The sequence below is a fragment of the Palaemon carinicauda genome, chromosome 13 (assembly GCF_036898095.1).
Source record: "Palaemon carinicauda isolate YSFRI2023 chromosome 13, ASM3689809v2, whole genome shotgun sequence".
In the NCBI taxonomy this organism is placed as follows: domain Eukaryota; kingdom Metazoa; phylum Arthropoda; class Malacostraca; order Decapoda; family Palaemonidae; genus Palaemon; species Palaemon carinicauda.
Window position 1 is genome coordinate 134180812 of NC_090737.1, and position 26628 is coordinate 134207439.

The window sequence follows — 26628 nt, forward strand, 5'->3', positions numbered from 1 at the left end:
ATATTCAACAATGAAAAAAATAAAATAAATAAATGATAAAAGTAAATATAAAGTAACAATGATATAACTAATATTCATAATAATTATTAACATCAAAGAAAAGGATTTTATTTTCTATTAAGCCTTCAATTATGGTACTATATCAGTTTGTTGTTCATATACATTTCTAAAGCATGACATTACAGTAGTGCAAGAAATTCCAAAATATAGATCTTATCAAATTACATTTCAATTATTATTATTATCATTACTTGCTAAGCTACAACCCTAGTTGGAAAAGCGGGATGCTATAAGATAGGGCCCTCCAACAGGGAAAATAGCTCAACGAGGAAAGGAAGCAAAGAAAAATAAAATATTATAAGAAGAGCAACAAGATTAAGACCATAGCTGATGACTTATACATATACAATATCAAGAACTTTAACATCAAACTCTCTTTTCAGGAATGATTACAGATATCAAATGATTGAATGAAAGATTTTTTTTCTATAAATAAAATTTTAATAACTTAAACGAGATTGCTTATCTAATACATATTCCTGTCAGAAGTAAAATAAATCCTCTAAATATTCCGAAGACATCTTTTGGTCTATTGCACGTCAAGCGATTATGAACTTAGATGTAATTTCAGAGGTCATGATTATCATTCATCAGATTAGATACAACAAATCTAACAAAACACAGACTACGGAAAATTGCTCCCTGCCAATAAATGACCAAACTCAATGGTCATCGTTGTTTCAAATACTCGTCGGGATCAACTTCCATGAAATTGTCCGTTCCTTTCCTTTTGACCCTTATCTTTATGGGAGAGGGGGAATCCTGTAGCTTGGCCTTCTCATCCTCAGTCTTGGGTAGGTCCGTATAGACATAAACTGTGCAGCCTGCAGTAATGTGACCACTTTCGTAGGCCAGGGCAAGCTGGTTAACAAGACGACGTTCAACCTACGGGTAAGACTCGGTTCAGGAATCCATTTTTCAATTTAGACAATGTTCTTGGGTTTCGTAAGTACAGACAAAATAATTTTATTTCATAAGTACAGACCTCTTAATTGCTTTCTGTAATCATATTGCCATACAAAGATTACCTAAAGGATAAAGTTATTTGAATAGCATTACACTGTTATCCATTGATCTAATGTTTTATCCACTTATTAACACAACTTGAACATTTCTAATCCACCGTTCATCACTTTTCTATTTAACCAGGAAGAGAAACACAAAACCTAGAAAATCCTCCTTGACAACAATTTCCAAAAATTTATGGAATCTAAGCTTAATAATTTCACTTAATTTTCCAACAGCAAGAGATGAATTTAGGGAAAAATCTGATGGTAGGGCAGACTTTTCTATCAAAAGTTACCCTGGGACATGCCTAAAACATGATAAAGTTTATCACACTCATGAAAAAGAAAAGATGAAGTACTAAATGTCTGGTAAACCATGGCTACCCAATGCATTATTTGCTACTGGGGTCACTTTACAAGGCTGACTTCAGGTGACGTGTAATGATGCATTCTCATACAGTAGGGTCTCCAATGTAAGATCTATAATTCAAGTCCTCTCTGAATAGCTATTCGTACCAGTGACCCATCTTCACATGACGTCCAATAGCCAATGTGATTGTATTGTCATTTATCCCCTAAAAAATAAGTAGTTAGCCCCTTTAGCACTGCTTCTAACCCTTCTCCTCTTCATTATTATTATTAGCATTATTACTAGCTAAGCTAGTTGGAAAAGCAGGATGCTATAAGCTTAAAGGCTCCAACATGGAAAAATAACCCAGTAAGGAAAAGGAAATAATGAAATATATAAACTAAATGAAAAGTAATAAACAATTAAAATAAAATATTTTAAGAACAGTAACATTAAAACATATTTCATATATAAACTATAAAATGACTCATGTCTGCCAGTTCAAAATAACATTTGTAGCAAGTATGAATTTTTGAAGTTCTACCAATTCAACTACCCGACTAGGAAGACCATTCCATAACTTGGTCATAGTCTTAATAAAACTTCTAGAACACTGTGTAGTATTGAACCTCATGAAGGAGAAGGCCTGACAAAGGACAATTAAGTGGAAGATAATAAAGTATTAACTACTGATAACTCTAGCACTGAAGATATTCAGTGTTCATTCGACTCTCTTAATATGGTGTCCAACATGAATGTCCAAAGAAGCTTTGAACCAAAAAATCTTCTAAATGCAAAGGCATCTTGCATTCATTAACGCTACCAACAAAACAAAGCTTGAAAAGTTGCTGCTTTCATACATCTGTGTGTGCATGTGATAATAAGTGAATGACAGTGAACAATCACTAGTGCCAAATTCTCTCGCAACAAGAATTTAATTAGAATGAAAAGATTTACTTATTATTCGACTATCAATACAGGAGCAAGTTTAGTTACTATAACTTCTAGCTCCAAGGTAATTAAGCAAAAAATATAAAGTACTTTTTGGTGGAAGGAAAATTAGTTGTAGCAAAAGAGTGGGGGAATAGAGTAGGTGGATGTAAAAGGGAGCTAGTAAGGGTTGAAGAGCTAATAAAACCAGGGGTAAAAAGTAAATATTAAGAAGGTTGAAAATGGCATATGACAAAGTGAAAGTAACAGAAACTGGTAATTTAGAGGAGTGGAAGTTAGTAAAAGAAAATTTTGTTGGGATTGCAAGTGATGTGTGTGGCAAGAAGTTTGTTGGAGGCAGCATGAGGAAGGGCAGTGAATGGTGGAATGAAGAAGTGAAGGTAAAAGTGGAAGAGAAAAAGAAGGCTTTTGAAGAATGGCTGCAGAATAATAGTGTAGAGAAGTAAGAAAGATATAGAGAGAAAAATGTGGAAGTAAAGCGCAAGGTAAGCGAGGCAAAGAGGGCAGCTGACCTGAGGTGGGGTCAGGGATTGGGTCATTCATATGAAGAGAATAAGAAGTAGTTTTGGAAAGAAGTGAAGAGAGTAAGGAAGGCTGGTTCAAGAATTGAAGAGGCAGTGAAAGATGGAAATGGAAGGTTGTTAAAAGGAGAGGAGGCAAGGAAAAGGTGGGCGGAATATTTTGAAAGCTTACTGAATGTTGAGGATAAAAGGGAGGCAGATATAATTGCTGTTGCATGTGTTAAGGTACCAGTGATGGGAGATGAGAGTGAGACAGAGATTACAAGAGAGGAAGTGAGGAGAGCACTAGATGAAACAAGAGTAGGAAAAGCATCTGGTATGGATGGTGTGAGAGCCGAGATATTGAAGGAAGGGGGTGTGACTGTACTTAAATGGTTGGTGAGATTGTTTAATATGTGTTTTGTGTTGTCAATGGTACCAGTAGATTGGGTTTGTGAGTGTATTGTACCACTATATAAGGGTAAAAGAGATGTGCATGAGTGTTGTAATGCAAGGGGTATTAGTTTGTTGAGTGTAGTTGGAAAAGTGTACGGTAGAGTACTGATTAATAGGATTATGGATAAAACAGAAAATGCAATCTTAGAAGTACAGGGTGGTTTTAGAAGAGGTAGGGGTTGTATGAATCAGATTTTTACAGTTAGGCAGATATGCAAGAAATATTTAGCAAAAGGTAAGGAGGTGTATGTTGCGTTTATGGATCTGGAGAAAGCGTATGATAGAATTGATAAGGAAGCAATGTGGAATGTGATGAGATTATATGGAGTTGGTGGAAGGTTGTTGCAAGCAGTGAAAAGTTTCTACAAAGGTAGTAAAGCATGTGTTAGGGTAGTAAAGCATGTGTTAGGATAGGAAATGAAGTGAGCGATTGGTTTCCGGTGAGATTGGGGCTGAGATAGGGATGTGTGATGTCACCGTGGTTGTTTAACTTGTATGTTGATAGAGTGGTGAGAGAGGTGAATGCTAGAATGCTTGGATGAGGATTGAAACTGGTAGACGAGAATGACCATGACTGAATGGTAAATCAGTTGTTGTTTGCGGATGATACTGTACTGGTTGCAGACGCGGAAGAGAAGCTTGGCTGATTAGTCACAGAATTTGGAAGGGTGTGTGAGAGAAGGAAGTTGAGAGTTAATGTGGGTAAGAGTAAGGTTATGAGATGTACGAGAAGGGAAGGTGGTGCGAGGTTGAATGTCATGTTGAATGGAGAGTTACTTGAGGAGGTGGATCAGTTTAAGTACTTGGGGTCTGTTGTTGCAGCAAATGGTGGAGTGGAAGTAGATGTACATCAGAGAGTGAATGAAGGATGCAAAGTGTTGGGGGCAGTTAAGGGAGTAGTAAAAAATAGAGGGTTAGGTATGAATGTAAAGAGAGTTCTGTATGAGAAAGTGATTGTACCAACTGTAATATATGGATCGGAGTTGTGGGGAATGAAAGTGACGGAGAGACAGAAATTGAATGTGTTTGAAATGAAGTGTCTACGGAGTATGGCTGGTGTATCTCGAGTAGATAAGGTTAGGAAAGAAGTGGTGAGGGTGAGAACGGGTGTAAGAAATGAGTTAGCAGCTAGTGTGGATATGAATGTGTTGAGGTGGTTTTGCCATGTTGAGAGAATGGAAAATGGCTGTCTGCTAAAGAAGGTGATGAATGCAAGAGATGATGGGAGAAGTACAAGAGGAAGGCCAAGGTTTGGGTGGATGGACGGAGTGAAGAAAGCTCTGGGTGATAGGAAGATAGATGTGAGAGAGGCAAGAGAGCGTGCTAGAAATAGGAATGAATGACGAGCAATTGTGACGCAGTTCCGGTAGGCCCTGCTGCTTCCTCCGGTGCCTTGGATGAACGCGGAGGTAGCAGCAGTAGGGGATTCAGCGTTATGAAGCTTCATCTGTGGTGGATAACGGGGGAGGGTGGGCTGTGGCACCCTAGCAGTACCAGACGAACTCGGTTGAGTCCCTTGTCAGACTGGGAGGAACATAGAGAGGAGAGGTCCCCTTTTTTGTTTCATTTGTTTGATGTCGGCTAACCCCCAAAATTGGGGGAAGTGCCTTGGTATATGTATGCATGTACTTTGAGCACAAGATTGGTCATTGTAGTTTTCAAATATAACACATGATGAAGTATAGTTTTTTTCCATTATCAACAAAATATCTACAAGTTATGCTTTTGTGCTATTAATCTATTTAGTAACATTATGTTTTCTTAATACACATCTTAATATGGTTCAAATATCTAAAATTCTCAGTTTTATTAACAAAACTTATAAGAACAAATTTTCTTCGTCGATACCACTCAAGTCTTTCCAATAATTTGTCTAGTTCTTACAATTAAGAGATATTGGGTATACTTGCACAGGACCTAGCACTGGTAGCAGGAGCATGAGCTCCAGTACTGTAACTAATACTGAAACACCTTCCCGGGGAGGGTCGGGTTTTGATACCGCACCGCTCCTCCCACAAAACCATGTAAAGGAATTGGTCGATGTCTTGCGAGACAGCCTGATTGGTCATCACGAAAAGGTGAAGAAAGCAAGAGTGGGGTTAAGATGATAAAAATGACAAATTCGAAGATAATTTGTATTTTTCCTAACCATACAAACCTTAGCTATTTACAGAGGGTTTACCTTTTAGCGCAGCTGAAATGGCAAGCCATTAGAATTTAACAAGGGTGTATTACCCCCGCGCTAGTTAGCGGGGGGGTAGGGGAGTGGTAGCTAGCTACCCCTCCCCCCCCCTCACACACAGATGAATGCTCACTTTCACTAAGAGGTAGGACTTGTCTTGGGGGACAGGGCTGGCGGGCAAATATGTGTAAATAGCTAAGGTTTGTATGGTTAGGAAAAATACAAATTATCTTCGAATTTGTCATTTGTTCCGTAACCGAAATACAAACCACGCTATTTACAGAGGGTGACTTACCCCTTAGGTAGGGTGGAAAGTCCCCAGCCATACTGGCTTTGGCTTTACCCGGGGACTCAGAATCCGAGTGAGTCGCACTCGAGAAAAGGAGTCCCTGCACCTCACAAGTTCCTTGCTCCGCAAGGAACCATGTGGCCTACGTAAGCTTGTGTGTGAAGGAAGAAGTGTGACCCGTCCTAGGCAGTTGACCTGGAGTTCCAGAAGGAACTCTGGGTTAGGACGTTCCCAATACCACCTCTTCAGGGTATGGGGGACGCGACAGTATTGACTCAATACTCGGAACACAAGGAAGCATGGTTTACCTGCAGAGGTTCGAGGTCAGCTATGCAGAGACCAGGATGCTGCTTCCCCGTAGAGGGGATGATGAAGAGAGAAATAAGGGCCAGACATACTTCTTTAGTTCATGCAGACTAAAACCTGATAACAATGCCCTCAACCTTCTGCTACCTGTCCAAAAAGGAGCCTGAGGTTAGACCAGCTGTTGTGTAGCCACCACAGAGCGATAGAAAACGTATCGAGACTCCTGTGGGTCACGCCCTGCAGGAAGCGGGCTGCGAAGGTCATTAGATGCTTCCAGACTCCAGCTTGTAGCACCTGCGTCACAGAGTAGTATTACTCGAAGGCAAGGGACGTTGCGATGTATCCAACATCGTGCTGTAGGGCGACGTGACGGGGGAGGGTCTGGAGACAGGTCGAGATGAATGTCCTTGAGTCCGGGCTGAAGAGGTATACTGGTGACTCTCCCCTGTGTCCTCCTTGTGCTCCCAAATCGGCTGCAACTGAGGACAAACTGCAGCTGTTCCCAAAGCTAACCTCTCGATTCCTTTACTGGCAAGAAAGAGAAGGTCTTGGGACATCAGATACAGAATGGAGACTCGAAATCTTGAATGAATTGGACCGAAGGGCCAGGACCCCCAGATTCTGAGTCTAGCCAACAACTCAGGAGCGAACCTGAATGTTGATTTCCCCTCTTCCTTAGAAAGGGCGGAGTCGTACGAGACCAAGAAGATTGCTTACACACTGGCCGTGGACAGAGTGAGCAGGAGACCCAAGGCGGAATGCAATCCAAGGACTGTCATAAAGGGTCTTGAGAAGATCTCTTAAAGGACTAAAAGTCCGAGCCATGCTCCAAGTTGGAGGTCTTCCTCCGACTACGGCAGGGACGATCGTAGCTTCGCATGAGCGAGGAAAGATCCAGCGGGCAGGAAAAAGTTATTCCTTTAAGCCTGAAGGTCAGGGAAAGGCTGAGTGACAGGCTTCATTGCCGAGAGCGGAAAGGAGTTTCCTCCCGCCGAAAGGCAATAAGACCGTTATTGCTGGAGAAGAGGCCTCAAGGGAAGAGGTATATCTCCCATGGCACCAACCACCGAAGACTCTTCACTTTGCCTGGAAGACCCCTGCGGATGACTATCGCAGATGACGCGACCTCCGTACCGCGACTGTAGCGGGTTGTCTCTTCTTGAGGAGGAGGCGTAGTGTCTCCAGGCATGAAGCCGAAGCGACGCCCCGGTTCGGGAGAGATGTCGCAGTGTGGTTGTTTGAGTAGTCTGCGCCGTGGGAGAAGCTCTCCCAGGAGTTCCGTCAGGGGAAGTAGAGGGTCCAGAAACCGTTCTGCGCATAGTCCCAGTGGAGCTCTCCCATTGAAAGATTGACAGACAACCTGGTCTTGTTGAGACCCATTGTCCACAGACAAAAAGGAGGGAAGACGCAGGCGTCGAAGTTGTCCCACCATCACCGGAATGCATCTTGCCAGAGTCTCGGGGTCTGAGACTGGGGGGAAGAACAGCGGAAGCTTGAGGTTCCAAGCTGTCGCGATCAGGTCCCCCAGACCAGGACTTGCTGGTTACTCAAGGTCAAAGACCCCCAGGTACACTCTTTCTACGAGGCTCTGCTCGGATAGTCGGAGAGAACATTCCTCTGCCTGGAATGAGAGAGCCGATGGTGGTATTGAGATAATCTCAATCATCCCGGTATCTCTACTGCAAGATGTGAAGGTGTGAAAAAGCGTCCGCTGCTGGTTAGAACACGCCAGAATCATGAAGTCAACGCGCACGAGGCAACTCGGCAGGAGCTGTAGGATCTGTAGAGGGGCCAGACTACGGGCCCTAAGCCTGCCTGAATGATGGAGAGGTATCCTTCAGGTCTTGACCATAGGCCTGGACCGGAACATGCCCCCCACCCCCCCCTTTCCTTTGACGAGTCTGAGAACAGCATCAAGAATGTGGGGAAAGGACGAGAATATCCACTACCATCAAGAGGTTCCATAGGTCAACACCCATTGCAGGTCTAATAGTTCCGCTGGTTCCATAGGGGCCAGGAAGTCCGGTTAAATGTTGCCTGAAACCACCGGAACTTGGACCGCCCCACATGGAACTTATCCTGAGGCGACCGTTTGGATTATAGACGGGTCAATGAGGAAAGGAGAACTAGGAAACGTTCCAGGTAGGGCTGAAAGCTCTGCTTGACTGAGAACAGGTACTGCGACTCTCCTCAGTCTTGCCACAGTCAACTGAAAGGAAGGCTCGGAGGATATGGCAACAGAATCTGGCGTCTTCAGGTGGTCACCCATCCAAGTACCGACCAGAACCGACGTTGCTTAACCTCGCTGGACGGATGAGAAGCGGGGTTTCCAACGTGGTAAGGCTCTTGACTCAATATCATGGCCAGATACTCCAGATGTTGAGGCAGAAGAAGAGAAGGCTCCAAGCAAAGTACCATGAACCCACACTCATAGTAAGCATCCGGAAGCTTGTCCCGGCGCTGAAGAAGGTCGAACCCGAGCCTACCGGAGTTGACCAGCCCTCCAAAAAGCAGAGGAGGCGGAAGCCTGCACCTGAGCGGCCATGAGGAAAGCAGGGAGAGTTCTGTGGGGAAAAAAACCTGCTATGCCACGGCAGGATAGCCACACTGCATCATAAGCAGGAATACTTGGCAGTCTAGGCTGAATTCCACGAGCTCCCTGGAAGATGGATGGAATGGAAACTGAAAGTACCCGTCCTTCCGAACCAGGGTTTAAGGAGTCCTGTCGCCTCGTTACCAGTCTGATTGATTCTGCTGTTCTACGCTGGCCGAAGTTTGTTCGACAAACTTGATCAGGGCTGAGAGGTCGACTACGGAACTCCCCTCTCAGATCCTTCCCTACAAGAAAGGATCGACTGAAGAGGCCCGGGGTGAAGCCGTCGATGATCCTATGGAGGACCTTCGCCTAAGGTATGGATCATTCTGCCCAACCGGGCAACTCTTGCCGACGCTATGGCATAGAGGTTCAGAGACACTGAATTCGCTGACAGAGACGGCAGGCGCGATATCCTTGGCTGATCACAGAGATTGTGCGGGAATGGGCATTGGGAAGCTGTCATCCGGATGAGTAACCTTAAGCATCCTCCCAGCGAGAAACCTGCAATCCTAGAGTTCGTGAACTCTGCCGCTCCTTTTAGGACTATGCCCCCCCCCCGGGGGAGCCTCCCGTGCCATCTGTTCCTGACAGGAGGAAACTGCAATTGGACACCTTGTCCCAGTTGTCGTAGCCGATAACTTAGGCCGACGTGGTTGAAAGAAAAGGGCGCTGGAGCCCTGCAGAGTCTGGAAGAAAGCGCCTTGGAGGAGTGAAAACGGAAGTCGATTTCCTCCGCACAGCCGCTGTCTAAGTCTCTGTCCTTGGGCACAAACAAACTCTTCTCAAGGATGGAAAGGTGTCTGAGGTCGTCGACCTCCACAGATGAGACACCCGAAGGAAGCCCTCAGTCAGCGCGTCCAGATGGTACAACATCGAGCTTGTCCACAAGTTAGATACTTAACGACAAAAGGCCAAGGTGCCTGAGCTCGAGAGGAGGAAAGTACCCATGATCTTCCTGTAGCTTCCTTGAACCCAACCTCGGGCCATAACCGAGGAGGGAAAGGACCAGGTAAGCCCCCAGAGGAAGGGGTAAGCAGTCACCCCTTGTCCGATGGAGAAATCTCGAACGGAAAGCCCCCCCGCCAAATATCCTTCCAGGGAATGACGGGGAAGGGCTAACCCAGGTTCTGGAAAGAGGAGTGTTGCTCAGACCTCCCTGAAGTTTCTTCCTATTCTTGCAAGTGCCATGCTCTGCGTTTACGGGGTGAGGCCGTGTTCTGGAAATACGCTCCAGAAGAACTCGCCAGGCTGGCCATGCTGCGAAAACCCCAATGGGAATTGTGGTCGCAATCGCCCTGGAGCTCGCGCGATGGTAATTCAAAGATTTGCGCGTGGGCGAACGTGGAAGCGCCCATGCGCGGTCACGCAGGAACGCAAACGAAGGTGAGCGAAGGAGCGCAGAAGGAGGGCGAGCGTGGTAGGAAGGGCGAGAGCTGGTGGTCGGCGAGCGATAACCCATAGACGAGCAATGGATACTGCAAGAATTAAGCCGACGTTTGTGCGAAGAAACACCGCCGGTTCGCGCGACGGAACACCGCCGGTTCGCGCGACGGAACACCGCCGGTTCGCGCGACGGAACACCGCCGGTTCGCGCGACGGAACACCGCCGGTTCGCGCGACGGAACACCGCCGGTTCGCGCGACGGAACACCGCCGGTTCGCGCGACGGAACACCGCCGGTTCGCGCGACGGAACACCGCCGGTTCGCGCGACGGAACACCGCCGGTTCGCGCGACGGAACACCGCCGGTTGGCGCGACAGAACACCGTCCGTCCGCGCGACGGAATACCGTTGGTTCGCGCGCGGGCGAACATTGGAGAGCATGGGCGTCCGATGTGCAGGCACGTGGGCGTGTGGGCGCGCAGGCGAATGATTGCGCGGGCGCACAGGCAAGCGGTCGCGCGGGCGCGCAGGTGGGCAGGTGAATGAGCGCGAGTCCGAGGCGGCGAACGCAAGCGTTAGCGCGATGGCGAGGAAAGGCGCTGCCGCGTGGGCGAGGAAGACCGCTGGCGATATGGATCAACAGGCGATCGGTGGTGAGCTGGTGAGCGCTAACGCGCAGGTTGGCGATGGCGCGTTGTGGCATGTCGACGCGTTGGCGAGCGATGGCGAGCGATGGCGAGCAGCATGCACAGGTGAGCGATCGCGCGATGGCGAGCAGCATGCGAAGGTGAGCGATCGCGCGAAGGTGAGCGATCGCGCGAAGGTGAGCGATCGCGCGAAGGTGAGCGATCGCGCGATGGCGAGCAGCATGCGCAGGTGGGCGGTCGCGCGATGGCGATCAGCATGCGCAGGTGGGCGGTCGCGCGATGGCGATCAGAATGCGCAGGTGGGCGGTCGCGTGATGGCGATCAGCATCCGCAGGTGGGCGGTCGCGCGATGCCGAGCAGCATCCGCAGATGGGCGGTCGCGCGATGGCGAGCAGCATCCGCAGGTGGGCGGTGGCGCAATGGCGAGCAGCATCCGCAGGTGGGCGATCGCGCGATGGCGAGCAGCGTCCGCAGGTGGGCGATCGCACGATGGCAAGCAGCATCCGCAGGAGGCGATCGCGCGATGGCGAGCAGCATCCGCAGGTGGGCGATCGCACTATGGCGAGCAGCATGCGTAGGTGAGCTAGTAGCTGGCGAACCATGTTCCTTCAGAAGTGTTGGAGAACGTTGGCGTGCCGGCTGTAACACACGCGGGCGATCCGGAGATCGCCGAGAGACAGGTGATCGCTGGCGAGCTGATGATCGCTGACGAGCAGAAGGCAACGCGTGGAAGCCTGCGCATAGAAGAAGAGTCCTTGACCCAGACCTGAACCGAAGTTCTAGATCGCGAGGGCGAACGTGGGCGCACAGGGCGCGTAACAGGAACCAACAGGAACAGCAGGGATGATCATCATGAGAGCGCTGACGAACAGGAGAGCGCTGATGAGCAGGAGAGCGCCTGTGCGCTAACACTGAGCAGGAGCAGGAGAGAACACAGCAGAAGGGCGCGCAGGGGAACCCTGACACGCAAGGGAAGAACCCCCGTGGGAGGCAACCCTTTGCCCCGAAGGGATCGTTGTCCGTCGGGAGACTGATGTCCGTCGGAAGACCGTTGTCTGTCCGCCGGGAGACTGATGTCCGTCGGAAGACCGTTGTCCGTCGGGAAGACCGTTGCCCGTCGGGAAGACCGTTGCCCGTCGGAAGACGAGATCAGACTGCTGTCCATCTGCACCAAGGCGGAAGATCAAGAAAAAGGAGTTGTAGGCTGCAAACGGAGATTCAAAAAGGCGCCTCTTAGCACCCTTATAGGGAGATGAGAGGCCCTTACGACGAGGCGGACAGTGAGCCTTACGGCGAGGGAGGCCAACAGCAACAGCAGCAGAAGAATCCTCCAAAGAGGAGTCTCTATGAGTGTACTCTCTCGCGAACGAAAGAGAAACACTCCGTAAAAGAGACTGGTCAGCCAGTGACCTAAAAGGAGCAATCCTCCGAAGAGGAGCTCCTGCAGTTGCCCAGCCCCTTGAGCGAAACTGCAGGTGTGACCGCTCAGCATCAAGAGCATAGTCGCACGAAAAAAAGGCAAGAGAAGAACCCCCCAAAAGGGAAAAAACTCAAGCCTGGACAGGAAAAACTTCCCTCGGAAGGAAAGTTACCCGCCCAAGGAGGCAAGCCTCCTGAGAGTTCTAAAATGAACTGGAGAGCTGTCCGTCGTCACGGGAGTACTTCCAGTAGAAGGAGACACGCCCCTGACGAAAATACAAGGGGGGAGGCAGCAACAGCCGAATCCCCAGGCCTCAACAAGACAGCTCACACCGTTGCCATATTACAGCAACGAACTAGATCGGTAACTGTAAAAAAGAAATAAAACAAAAATTATTAGTACACATTCATTCCCCCGGGAAGGCTCCGAAGAGGAATCCCGAGGGAAAGGAAACAACAATTACACAACAGGCACGTGCCCTCACAACCACTTACACTCACGGAAGGAGAGCTGTAACCAATTATAACAATTATAATTATGTAACTATGTAATTATGTAATTTAAAAATGAATGAACACTAAAGAAAGAACGAAAACCCCGAAAGGAATCGTTCTACAATCTGGAAAAAAAAAAAAAAAAAAAAAAACTACAATTAGATTCATAAACTAATTGAGACAAACGTACGGCGTAGCAACCACCCCCCCCCCCACACGGAAAGGAAGCTACAAGGGCGTAGTAACACGTAGTAAAAGGGTGAACGACCTCAAGAGAGAGAGAGAGAAAGACCGAAGTCAAACTCGATCGCCACCCATAAAATACGCCGTGGTGGCCAAACTGCCGAGGACACCACGTAGATATCGTACACTACACACACAAATCTGAAAAGGAAACTTACTGATTTCTATACTCAAATATATATACAAACATGAAAAACATGTTTATATATATATTGAGTAAAAGAAAAGTAAGCGATTAAGTAAAGACAAAACAAACAATGGCTGCCAAGAGAGGACCAAGACAGAGACGTCTGTCACAGTCCGAGCCAAAAGTGAAAGTGAGCATTCATCTGTGTGTGAGGGGGGGGGGAGGGGTAGCTAGCTACCACTCCCCTACCCCCCCACTAACTAGCGCGGGGGTAATACACCCTCGTTAAATTCTAATGGCTCGCCATTTCAGATGCGCTAAAAGGTAAACCCTCTGTAAATAGCGTGGTTTGTATTTCGGTTACGGAACAAAGAAGGGGAAGGAGCAGTATCATAGTAAAGTATGAGCATCAAACAGTTGTTAGAGACAAAAGTAGTTAATGGTAACATGGAATCTCTTCTGAGCTTTATTTCACTTTACTCTTTCAGCTTAATAAAAGCTAAAACCTCACATGTAGAATATCCTTTCAGCAGTTGGATCTTACACATACAGTACAGATACAATACCTAATTAGACTTACTAAATCATAATAAAAATTTACAAACTCGATAAGAAATTAAGAATACTGTTCCTGCAAAGAAATGTTTGAAAAATGATATTTTGATTATAAAATAAATTTTTGAATATACTTACCCGGTGAATATATAATAGCTGACGTCTCGGACGGCTCGACAGAAACACAAAAACTCGCGAGCGATCGCCATGAAGGTTGCGGGTGTGCCCACCAGCGCCGACTATCGGCCAGATATCGCATATACATGTAAACAGCCTCAGTTCTTCTCATTCCGCTGGGTCTCTATCGGGGAGGAAGGGAGGGCCTATAATTTATATATTCACCGGGTAAGTATATTCAAAAATTTATTTTATAATCAAAATATCATTTTTAAATATTTAACTTAGCCGGTGAATATATAATAGCTGATTCACACCCATGGTGGTGGGTAGAGACCAGTATTAATACAGTTTACGGCGTATATGCTTAGAGTTTTTGACAGTTATATCATAACAAAACCCAAATAAATATAGGTACCTGGTAAGGAAGCTGACTCTGACGATTACTCTGCCTTGTTAGTCCGCTTTCCTCATGAAGCCCAGCCATCCTCTCAGGATGCAGAAAGACTTCCAGGAGCTGAAGTATCCAGGGCGACAACCCATACAACAGGACCTCATCAAAACCCTTAATCTGGGCGCTCTCAAGAAATGACATTTGACCACCCGCCAAATCAACCAGGATGCGAAAGGCTTCTTAGCCTTCCGTACAACCCAAAACAAGATTAAAAAAATTTCAAGAGACAGATTAAAAGGATATTGGAATTAAGGGAATGTAGTGGTAGAACCCTCACCCACTACTGCACTCGCTGCAACGAATGGACCCAGTGTGTAGCAGTCCTCATAAAGAGTCTGGACATCTTTTAAGTAAAATGACGCGAATACCGACTTGCTTCTCCAAAAGGTCGCGTCCATAATACTTCGCAGAGATCTGTTTTGCTTAAAGGCCACGGAAGTTGCTATAGCTCTTACTTCGTGCGTCTTAACCTTAAGCAAGCAACGGTCTTTTTCACTCAAGTGAGAATGAGCCTCTCGGATTAAAAATCTAATAAAATATGACAAAGCATTCTTTGACATAGGCAATGATGGCTTCTTAACTGAGCACCACAAGGCCTCAGATCCACCTCATAAGGATTTGGTACGAGCTAAATAAAACTTCAGAGCTCTAACTGGACACAGTACTCTTTCAAGCTCGTTGCCTACGATCTCTGACAGGCAAGGTATATCAAATGACTTAGGCCAAGGACGAGAAGGCAGTTCATTTTTGGCCAAGAAACCAAGCTGAAGTGAACATGTGGCTTTATCTGTGAAAAAGCCGATGTTCCTACTGAAGGCATGGATCTTACTGACCCTTTTAGCCGAAGCCAAGCACACTAAGAAAAGCGTCTTGAGGGTGAGATCCTTCAGGTAGGCTGAATGTAATGGCTCAAACCTGTCGGATATTAGGAACCTTAGGACCACGTCTAAGTTCCATCCAGGAGTTGCCATACGACGCTCCTTAGAGGTCTCGAAAGACTTAAGGAGATCTTGGAGATCTTTATTATTGGAAAGATCTAAGCCTCTATGTTTGAATACAGACGCCAACATGCTCCTGTAGCCCTTAATAGTGGGCGCTGAGAGGGAGCGAACATTTCTCAGATGTAGGAGAAAATCTGCGATTTGGGCTACAGAGGTACTGGAAGAGGAAATAGATGCTGACTTGCACCAGTCTCTAAAGACTTCCCACTTCGACTGGTATACTTTGATGGTAGAAGCTCTCCTAGCTCTCGCAATCGCTCTGGCTGCCTCCTTCGAAAAGCCTCGAGCTCTTGAGAGTCTTTCGATAGTCTGAAGGCAGTCAGACGAAGCGCGGGAGGCTTTGATGAACATCCCTTACGTGGGGCTGCCGTAAGAGATCTATCCTTAGAGGAAGACTCCTTGGAACGTCTACCAGCCATTGAAGTACCTCTGTGAACCACTCTCTCGCGGGCCAGAGGGGAGCAACCAACGTCAACCTTGTCCCTTCGTGAGAGGCGAACTTCTGCAGTACCTTGTTGACGATCTTGAACGGTGGGAATGCGTACATGTCCAGGTGAGACCAGTCCAGTAGAAACGCGTCTATGTGGGTTGCCTCTGGATCTGGGATTGGCGAGCAATAGGTCGGGAGCCTTTTAGTCAACGAGGTGGCAAAGAGGTCTATGGAGGGTTGACCCCAAGTCGCCCAAAGACTCTTGCACACGTCCTTGTGGAGGGTCCATTCCGTGGGGATCACCTGACCTCTCCGACTGAGACAGTCTGCCAAGACGTTCAAGTCCCCCTGGATGAATCTTGTCAACAGGGAGATGCCTCGATTTTTTGACCAGATGAGGAGGTCCCTTGCGATGACGAACAGTGTGTGGGAGTGAGTGCCTCCTTGCTTGGAGATGTACGCCAAAGCTGTGGTGTTGTCTGAACTGACCTCTACCACTTTGTTTCGAAGGATGCTCTCGAAACTCATCAAGGCCAAGTGGACCGCTAATAGCTCCTTGTCGTTGATGTGCATGCTCTTCTGAACCGACGTCCAAAGACCCGAACATTCCCGACCGTCCAGAGTCGCACCCCAACCCAAATCCGACGCGTCTGAGAACAACACGTGGTTTGGGTTCTTGACTGCCAGGGACAGACCCTCTCTCAGACTTATGTTGCTGTCCCACCAGTTCAGGCATGCTTTTACTGGCTCGGAGACCGGGATTGATACAGCTTCCAAAGTCTTGCTCTTGTTCCAGTGAGAGTCTAGATGGAACTGGAGAGGGCGAAGGTGAAGTCTCCCTAGCGAGACAAACTGCTCCAGGGATGACTGAGTTCCTACGAGGCTCATCCAACTTCTTACTGAATAACGTTCTTTTTTCAGCATGAGCCGGACTTTGAGCAGGGCTTGCTCTATTCGGGTGGCAGACGGAAAAGCCCGAAAAACTAGACTGCGAATCTCCATCCCCAAATAGAGAATCGTCTGGGATGGAATCAGTTGAGACTTTTCTAAGTTTACCAACAGTCCCAACACCTTTGCCAGACCCAACGTCCAGTGAAGGTCCTGCAGACAGCGATGACTGGACGATGCTCTGAGAAGCCAGTCGTCCAAGTACAGGGAGGCTCGAATTCCCGATAAATGAAGGAATTTTGCCACATTCCTCATGAGCCACGTAAACACGAGAGGAGCAGGGCTGAGGCCGAAGCACAGGGCTCGAAACTGGTACACCACATTCCTGTAAACAAACCTCAGATACGGTTGAGAATCCGGGTGTATAGGAATGTGGAATTACGCATCCAGCAGGTCGAGAGAGACCATCCAGTCTCCCTCTCTGACCGCTGCTAGGACGGACTTCGTGGTCTCCATCGTAAATTTTGTTTTCGTAACAAAAACGTTGAGCGCACTGACGTCCAGCACTGGCCTCCAACCTCCCGTATGCTTTGGGACTAGGAAGAGACGGTTGTAAAATCCCGGTGATTGAAGGTCCGAGACTTTCACCACCGCTCCCTTCTCTAGCAACAGAGACACCTGGTGATGTAGAGCTTGTCTCTTTGACTCCTCTCGATACCTGGGAGAGAGGTCTAGAGGAACTGTTACTAGAGGAGGTCTGCGTACAAAAGGTATTTTGTACCCCTCCTTGAGCAACAACACAGACTCTTGGTCTGCACCCCTCTTCTCCCAGGCCTGCCAGAAGTTGTTCAGTCTGGCCCCTACCGCTGTCTGAGGACGTGGGCAGTCAGACTCTGCCACGGGAGGACTTGGATCCTCTCCTCTTGCCTCTCTTTCCGTCGGCACGAGAGCCTCCCCTGCTGGGAGCTCTGCCACGAAAGGGCGGGATAAACCTAGACGCAGGAGTATCGATTCTGGGTCTCACAACAAAGGATGAAGAAGGAGCTCCCTTGTGAGCAGAAGAAGCCATCAGGTCATGTGTATCCTTCTGTACAAGCGAAGCAGCAATGTCCTTGATCAGCTGTTGAGGAAACAAGGCAGCTGATAAGGGAGCAAAGAGAAGCTCCGATCTCTGACAGGGAGTAACTCCTGCTGAAAAGAAAGAGCAAAGGGTTTCCCTCTTCTTCAGGACTCCAGACATAAAGGTGGAGGCGAGCTCATTGGAGCCATCGCGGATGGCTTTGTCCATACAAGACATAATAAGTAAGGAAACATCCTGGTCGGCAGACGAGATCTTCCTGCTTAATGCTCCTAGAGACCAATCTAAAAAGTTAAAAACTTCGAAGGCCCTGTAAACCCCTTTAAGGAGATGGTCAAGGTCCGAGGAGGACCAACAAATTTTAGAGCGTCTCATGGCCAGGCGACGGGGAGAGTCTACGAGGCTTGAGAAGTCACCATGGGCAGAGGCAGGGACTCCCAAGTCGAGAACTTCTCCCGTGTCATACCAGACGCTCGCTCTAGAAGCTAGCTTAAAAGGTGGGAAGGCAAAGGCCGTCTTCCCCAAACTCCTCCTGGTAACCAACCAGTCGCCTAGTAGACGTAAAGCCCTCTTAGAAGAGCGAGAGAGCACTACCTTAGTAAAGGAAGGCTTGGCAGCAGCTAAGCCTAGCGCAAACTCAGACGGAGGCGAACGAGGAGCAGCAGTAACAAAATGATCTGGGAAAAGATCCTTAAAAATCATCATGATTTTCTTAAAATCCATAGAAGGTTGCGCAGCCTTAGGCTCTTCTACGTCTGATAAAACATCCAAAGGATTATCAGTAGGTGGAGGATCAGCAACATCCTCATCTGAAGGAACCTCGTCCGACAATTGATGAGTCTCAAGCAAGGGAGAGACCTGCCGTGGTGGCAATGCTTGACAAGCAAAGTCCACACGCAAAGGAGCATCAGTAGCAGTCAATGACGCTACGTCATGTAACTGCTTAAAAGGACTGACCAGCAACAACAACAGGAGCAGGAGGACGCTCGACGTCAAGTCGAGACTGCCTTGACTGCCTAGATTGAGCAGTTAAAACAACCCTTGACTGCGGTGCTTGACGCTCAACGTCAAAACAAGGTAACTGAGCTGGTTGGCGAACGTCCTGAACGTCAACAAACGGCTGAAAGTCAACACGGGACTGCATCGAGTGAGGCTCCAAGTTACGTGACTGACGTGACTTTGTACCGTCAACAGGACGAGTAAAGGCTCGTTTGGGAGGCTGACGGCCAGGATCTCGATCAGCGTAAAGGCGAGGATCATCGTGAACCTGCTCAACGGTATACTCCTCCATAAGGGAGGCAAGCTTATTCTGCATATCCTGCAGGACAACTCATTTAGGATCAACGGGAGTCGGTACGGGCCGAGACGATGGTAACGTCTGTGACGGCAAAACATTGCCTTTACTGAGACTCTCGGAGCCCGTGTTACGCTTTCGTTTAAGCGGCGAGCAGTCTTCCGATGACTGCACAGGGTCAGAGCTGTCCCAATGGCTACAGCTGGACCTGTCCTGAAGGGACTGACTTCCGCTTTAAGGGTCTAGAAACTTTGCTCCAAGGTTTCTTTCGCGAGAAGCCTTCGGATGACGAGGAGAAAACAGCCTCGTCGTCTTATGGTAGGGGAGGTCTTGACGAGACACGCCCGAAACCATAGAGGGAACGTCTGTTCGTCTGAACGTCTGTTCCTACGACATTACTTCTCCCTGGTGCATGGGAGCTTGAAAGAGGTCTCGGACTAGGAGAACGACAAGCACGAACAGACGAACCCTCGGTCGCAACACTAAAAACACTTTGCGCACTAATCACTTTATCCCCACGATTTTCTAATGTGGCACTCTGACACTTTAACACATTCACATCCGCCATGAGTTGATTACGGTCCGCTGCCAAAGACTCAACTCTCTCACCCAACGCTTGAATGGCAAGCAACATATCCCGCATGGATGGTTCATGAGTGCTAGTAGAAGGTTCAGGAACAACTACTACAGGGGAAGGATTAGGTTCAGGGGCATGGGAGGAGGAAAAATCTAATGATCTAGAGGAGCTTCTCCTCACCCTATCTCTCTCAAGCTTACGAGAATACTTATCAAACTCTAGCCAGTCGAATTCCGAAAGTACCACGCACTCATCACACCGATCTCCTAATTGGCAGGTTTTACCCCGGCAATTAGAACACACGGTATGTGGGTCGAGAGAGGCCTTTGGAAGACGTTTGTTACAATCCCTAGCATTACATTTACGAAATTTAGGAATCGGAGAAGGGTCAGCCATTTTGAAAAGTCAAAGAAAATCCAAAAACAATCCAAAGTCATCAACAATAAACGCTATCCAAAAAAGGGTTCAAGAGTTTTAATTGAAGATAAAAACACCTGCACTGCGAAAGCTCAAAACCAAAAAGAAGTACTTCACCAAGAATGACGAAAAACTCCAGGTCAACAGCGAGTAACGGAATCAACTTGTCGACAAGACCGACAGAGAAGAACTGAGGCTGTTTACATGTATATGCGGTATCTGGCCGATAGTCGGCGCTGGTGGGCACACCCGCAACCTTCATGGCGATCGCTCGCGAGTTTTTGTGTTTCTGTCGAGCCGTCCGAGACGTCAGCTATTATATATTCACCGGCTAAGTTAAATATTTAAAATAATCTAATTAAAATATCAGAATTCCCAAACAATCTCAGAGCAAATTAAATAGTTGTTTACTAACTGATGAAAAGAAACAGAGTTAAAATGTAAATAAAAAGCGGATACAGATACTTTTTGACGGGAAGGCGTAACACCATGAAGAGCTGGGAGTGTTCATAGATTTACTATGAACACTCCCATTTTAATTTTTCTTGCTGCTATGCAAACATTTGAACAATAACATGTAATATTAAATAAAAATAATGTATGATACAAAGGTCTAATCCAATCTGTAATTTTTTTTTACTTATCTACATGATAGAACCAGCTTATTTATTCATAACAGTTGTTAAAACAAATAAAATAGAGTTCAAATTCTATATGGACATTTAAAATAATTTTTAAAATGTTACCTGTCCGCGGGAATTTCTTCTTCTTTTTGAGAAAAAAAATATAACTAAGGGCTAGTTATGATAAAACAAACGATATCTTTCTGGATATTCGCTCCGGGGGTAGTATCTCGGTGATACCTCTACAGGTAAAATTCTCTGGTATGTCACTCGCAGAAATATCCTAAGTAAAAAGCTGCCTGGAGGAACTGCTATCAGGACGACATATCTCGAGCACAAAAATTCACAACATAAGGGCTTTTAAGAAAACTTATCCTCATAAATAAAATCAATAAGGGAACACTTACCTCATGTTTAATAGACCTTGCTCCATAATAAACATTGTACCCATCTGCTAATACATCAAGAATAACAGGATCCCACTTCAATTCAATATTGTGCTTTTCATGTGCCTGGAAAGTTAAGGTCAATTATCATTTTCAGAAATTGGACGATCCTTTATTTTGCAAATATTTCTAGAAAATATACACAAAAATTACTTAATTTGGTTTCAGAGAGAAAAAAATTATTGTTTTCGATACATTTCAATTTCATAACAAAATATGGTGTTTGAAAATAACCCAGCTAAAATCACTACAGCCAAATTCATAGATTTTTGTCATTATTTCAATACTTATCCAGAACAGTACTCATTGATTTGTATGTTTTGAGGCCACGCTAGTTCAACAGATAGATTAGAAACAAAAGTTTTCTAAAGTAAAATTGGTTTTGCTAGTCCTTGTAGAGAATAAGAAACACCAATAAGTGTCGGTAGGCAGGTCAGCATGGGATAAAAAGTCCGCTAATAGACAAAGAAGAAGGCTAAGTCAGCAAATATTATCTCCATCTCTGATTTGTGCCTAATAACTGTAGATGTTGGGAGGAAAGTGGGATAATATTGAACATCAGCTAAGTATTGAAATAAATCTAAATATAGAAATTTTCTTCATTTCAATGACTCTTAATCTTTTATCAGTATGCCGATTCACACATAGATGTGAACGGTGAGATAAAGGTTATCTTATTACAGATAGTAAACAATACACCCTCAGGAGACTAGGAATTAGTTAATTGTAGTTCCTTATAAGGCTTATGCCAGTAATCTAAATCTCTTATCTTGCTTTGGTGGAACTCTGAGGTTGCAAAAAGGACAAGGACTTTCTTTCTAGAATCATAGGCTAGAGAAATACTACATCAAAGGTTTCTAATATCATTTAAACACTTTTCAAGTCCCGATGTCAAAATAATAATGGTACTGTACATAAAGGGCTAGCCAAACAAAAAACCTAATGATGTAAAAGTACCAACACACAGCAAAATAAATATTAGCCTCGAAGCTTTCCAAAAATGAAAACCACCCGAACAAAAGTTATAAGGCTGAGGACTTTTTGAATTAACATGTTATGCCAAAACAAGACACCAACAATACCGACTGGACCCAGAATATTGGTAGAAGCAGCAACTAAAACACTAGGAAACCGATATCATAAAAATCCTAGTAGTACTTTATCTCCTGAAGGATAGATTAAGAGAAGAAACTTGGTATCTTAAGCTGACGCCTTCAAATAAGATACCACATTGTACATGGAATGACTAATGCATGAGGTTATGGAATTTCCTCAACAAAAGCAAATATCGAGAGGATCACTATGGATAAAAATCTAAAGGTATAGAGGCTGACCAAACTAAACAAAAGCTAATTCAATATTCTTAGCTCCAAAACGTCTGTAAGTAGGGCTCTTGTTTGCAAGAAGGAACCACATCCGAAGAAGACACAGATAAGGACACAGGCAAAAGAAAGCTGGGTATTGTACCATGCAGTTATGCAGGCACTACTCAGAAGCTATGTTAGGATTACTAGGGTTAGATACTTGAAACACTCTACTCCTACCTGATAACCTACAGCTATGTTATGCATATCTTTGAGATGCTTATATGAAATGCCAAATTTGCAGGCTACAGAAGTGAGTGATGCTTACATAAGAAATACAAGAATATTAAGAGGAAACACGAGAAAATAGAGAAAACTCCGCAAAAAACTCTCTAGTGTCTAAGTAACCCACCTCTGCAAAAAACCTTAGAGATGCATTCTTCCACTGACAGTGTATCTCATGGCAGTTAAAGGATTTAAGGGTCATATAGGGGAAGATGATAGGGGAAAAAAGGGGTCAAGAAGGAACCTGTCTCTCTTGGCCTTACTGCCCGCGGCTTCCCCGGGGCTACACCTTTGAATCTTTTGGAGCATGGAAATGATGGGACCAAGAGAGAACCCGTCCAAGGATCTCCTAGAACAATCCTTTAAGTAGTGAGCCGTAAAGGTAGACTGTCTAGACCATGTACCTGTCCTCAGGATTTGGCCCACTGCCATGTTTCTTTCAAAGTCCAACGAAGTACTGTATTATTATTTTCTACTAATGCTAGGCAAACAAATTCACTCTAGAACACTTGGTTTTTAACCTATCTGTCGATCTAACTTGTGCCTTGAAGTATATAGCATAATGAATACAGAGTTAAATATATATACATGCCAGAACAGTTATACTGTACTTACTTGCTTAACCCATCGATCAAGCTCCATCCTCACAAGTTTTAAAAGTTCAGACCGTGAGAATGGAACGAAGTAAACGATCTCGTTAATTCTTCCGAGAAACTCATCACGCTGAAAATGATTCTTCAATATAGGACGAACAATCCTCTCCTTGAACCTAAAGGAAAAATTAAGTTAAGTGATAATTAGCTTAGAAACTTGAGAAACTTAAAGGAGAAAACTTTAATCATTCAGGTCACCGAGAATTACAAGTACTGTAAACTGCATACAGTAATACAAACGCGAACAGCAAAAGACTAACTCGACCAATTTAAACCCTTAAAATTCAACAGTGGTTATATTAGCTTAACCCCCTAAGAAAAATTATACACGAATTATTATTTTTTGTTGAGTAAATAAAATAACCCATTAAAGTTATCATCATCTCCTCCTACGCCTATAGACGCAAAGGGCCTCCGTTAGAATTCCCCAGTCGTCTCTATCTACAGCTTTTAATGCAATACTTCTCCATTCATCAATTCCTACTTCACGCTTCCTGAAAGTAATATAATCTAAACTCTTAGAACACTAAATTGAAATAATAGCATTTTGCAGATTACTTTGGGTGTAAAAGTATATACAGTACTGTAGATGCAACAAAAACACAATTACTTTACTTTTTTAATACTATTTTGTATTTATATCTAAATGCTTACTTTTTTCATTCATCAATGTTGTGACTATTGTTGTCATGCCTTTACATTTTTCCTGTTTAGTAAAGAGTAAAGCAAAAAAAAAAAAAAAAAAAAAAAAAGCCTACATTATAAGCTTTTCCTTTTGAATTTGGTAACTTCCCTTAAAACAGGTTAAGGTGATGTTCATCCAAAAACATCATGGATCCATTGTATGTATTTGCTTTGAATGAGCCATTTTGAAAGTAACCTAATAGATTCATATTATCTGCTGAATGATATATCTCATAATTCCATTTATTTGACTTTCATGCATGGAATCTAGTTATACAACTTCTAATATCATGAATACTGAGACCAATACAGTACAACCTTCTATACTGAAATGAGCCATGCCATCTTTTTATGCAAAGGTCACAGGTTCTCTTGCAATTGGCTAGCATTTTCTTCATTTAAAAATATCTAAAAAAAAATTCATCAGCATCCAAGGCTTTTAATATACAGCATAATGATACCGCTCACATTCACTAATGCCATTAGTGTTTTCATTTATCTTTGTGATCTTATGACAAATAGAACACTAACCTTTATCATTAATTGTTTCGGCTTTCAGTTCTTTCAACAATTCCATTGAATGATGCCAAGACATGACTCTTAGATATATTACTCTTCATCACAAGGTACTTTTCTGAATCTTCATCATTACCAGCGATAATATCAAAAGTATCATGTTCTTCAATACTGTATTTAGGTGTATTCTGATTTACATCAAAAGTCGACTTACACTAGGGCGAAGGAACAGATCTTAGTCGTACTGAGGGCCACTAATGATATATTCAAATCCTAGCAAATCCCTTATTGAAATATTTCTAGTTGAATAAGATTTGCAGTGTCAACTAGGGCTGATGTAGGGAATTAAACCGACAACAGTGACCACAAAATGTACAACCCTATAGAGGGAGGAACTGACATGAAAATACTTATAATAATGACGATGATGTGCGTAACTTCAAACAAAATGACCCCAAAATATCTAGAGTAAAAATAAATATGACCCTGAATACAGTACTGTAATACTAAGATATAAAAAGAAAAGGCTTAGAAAGAAGTGTTCTACAGATGGACCCATAGACATACACGAGACTATATAAAAAGCAGCATGAGCATTTAAACCAGATTCTCCTAAGTGCACTGAAAGCTTAATCTACCTACCAATCTTCTGCTGCTTTATTTAATTCTAGCTATGAGGCCTTTTTGAAGAAATCACTTTGATGTGTGTGACCAAATCATATTTAATTACAAAATACATACTGTATTTTTCATACAACTTATAACCATTTAACCTCAACCTCCTACAATAATACTAATATACAAAGAAAATGAAAATTTCTTACCTACGAGATATAGTAATGGTTTCAGTAATCTCTAAATCTTCCGGCTGACCTTCATAACGCTGTTTGGTAATTTTCTCAGCTTCCTCTCTCAGTTGTATGCCGTATTCAGCAATCTCATCACTAGCCAAGTTAGATGTCATGATGAATATTGCATCCTGTAAAGATTGAAGTTTCGAGTAAACAATCAACATAGCTACCATTCATAAAAAAAAGCCTGGAGAATACAATGTTATTGCAGATTAGCAAACATAAATGCTTTATTTTTGTGAAGAAATATTTGCTGCTGCAGCTTACTTCAGAAGAAAAAGAACGTTCTTGTTACACATGCCTGTACTGTCTACTGATGCACCACTAGCACCTCTAAATCTAGCAGTTTAGAATTATGAATACCACGCTAGAAAATTTTGCACCCCTTAGCTTCACTCTCGGGCATCTAGTACTTCAGTAACAGTTCCTTTGGAGAATTATTATTCAAGGAAGATGGGTCTTTCCCCAAATCTAAACTCCATTTAGCACTTTCTCAGGAGAATCCTGGAAAAACTGTTAATATCTCCTGGTTCAGGAGTAAATCAAGGTGTTTCTACTAGTCAGTCAGCTCCCACAGTAGAAACCATATTTATTCAAGAGGTGATTAAGCCGTTTTGAAATCAGGTTACCTTCCCTAGATATCAGATGTTAATATCTTGGGAGGAAGAGTATGACTGATATGGAGTATCAATTTTACTTTCCCTGATGGATGGAATCCAAGACTGATAAATCTGAGGTAATAAATAATTGCTCCTCCAACTTCTCTAATATGATTAATTTGTCTTGATAAATAATTAGGCTTTAAGCTTCTAAAGCTATGAGAAAGAAGTTCAACAAAACGACAGAAAAAGTATGACAAACATCCTCTCTTTTCAAACCGAATTCTTTTCTTTTAACTCTAGCTATGAAACCCAATAGACCCAAGTCTTACCATATGCCTGAGAATCCTTCTTTTAGTGCTACTGTACTCCTACTGAGGATCCAAGCTTTTCCCCTTTAATTGACCATTTATTCGTCACCTAAAAATGTGGCTAACCTTTCACGATTACAGTAGTTTTTCTTTTGTGATGTCTTCATTAAAAGTTATCGATAATCTTCTAGTATAGATCTTGAAGCAAGTTTCTTGGATGAAAATGCAAATGTCAGAAATACTCTATATACTGTATATATTTTCCTCGAGTGCTTAGACCATAAATTAAATGATGGAGCCAGTTAAGACTAGAATCCATACAGCTCCCTATTTGGTTTTATCCTTGATCACAGGTAACATTAAAAAATTTTCGAACAGGTATTAAATAAAGAAGAATGTAACCTATCTGCTTAGGCTTTCAATGCTCCTTTCAGGAAGCCTAGGTAGTAACAAATCCAGTAATGGCTCCTCACTTGTTATCAAGCAGGAATGTGAGAACTAATGACAGATCAGAACCTCAGAAGCATCCCATTCAT

At 44.5% G+C, this 26628-nt stretch overlaps 1 protein-coding gene across 1 annotated transcript in view; it reads right to left on the minus strand.

Moving 5' to 3' along the window:
- Window positions 1-308: 308 nt before the first annotated feature.
- The window catches only part of LOC137652097 (mitochondrial disaggregase-like), a 45185-nt gene continuing 18865 nt past the window's right edge, over window positions 309-26628 (minus strand). Inside the window, exons 4-7 of the mRNA XM_068385293.1 lie at window positions 25156-25310; window positions 23094-23247; window positions 20851-20955; window positions 309-945 (exon numbers count right to left, since the gene is read on the minus strand). Coding sequence (XP_068241394.1) covers window positions 730-945; window positions 20851-20955; window positions 23094-23247; window positions 25156-25310 — 630 coding nt within the window. The 3' untranslated portion in view covers window positions 309-729. The remainder of the gene's footprint in view (window positions 946-20850; window positions 20956-23093; window positions 23248-25155; window positions 25311-26628) is intronic.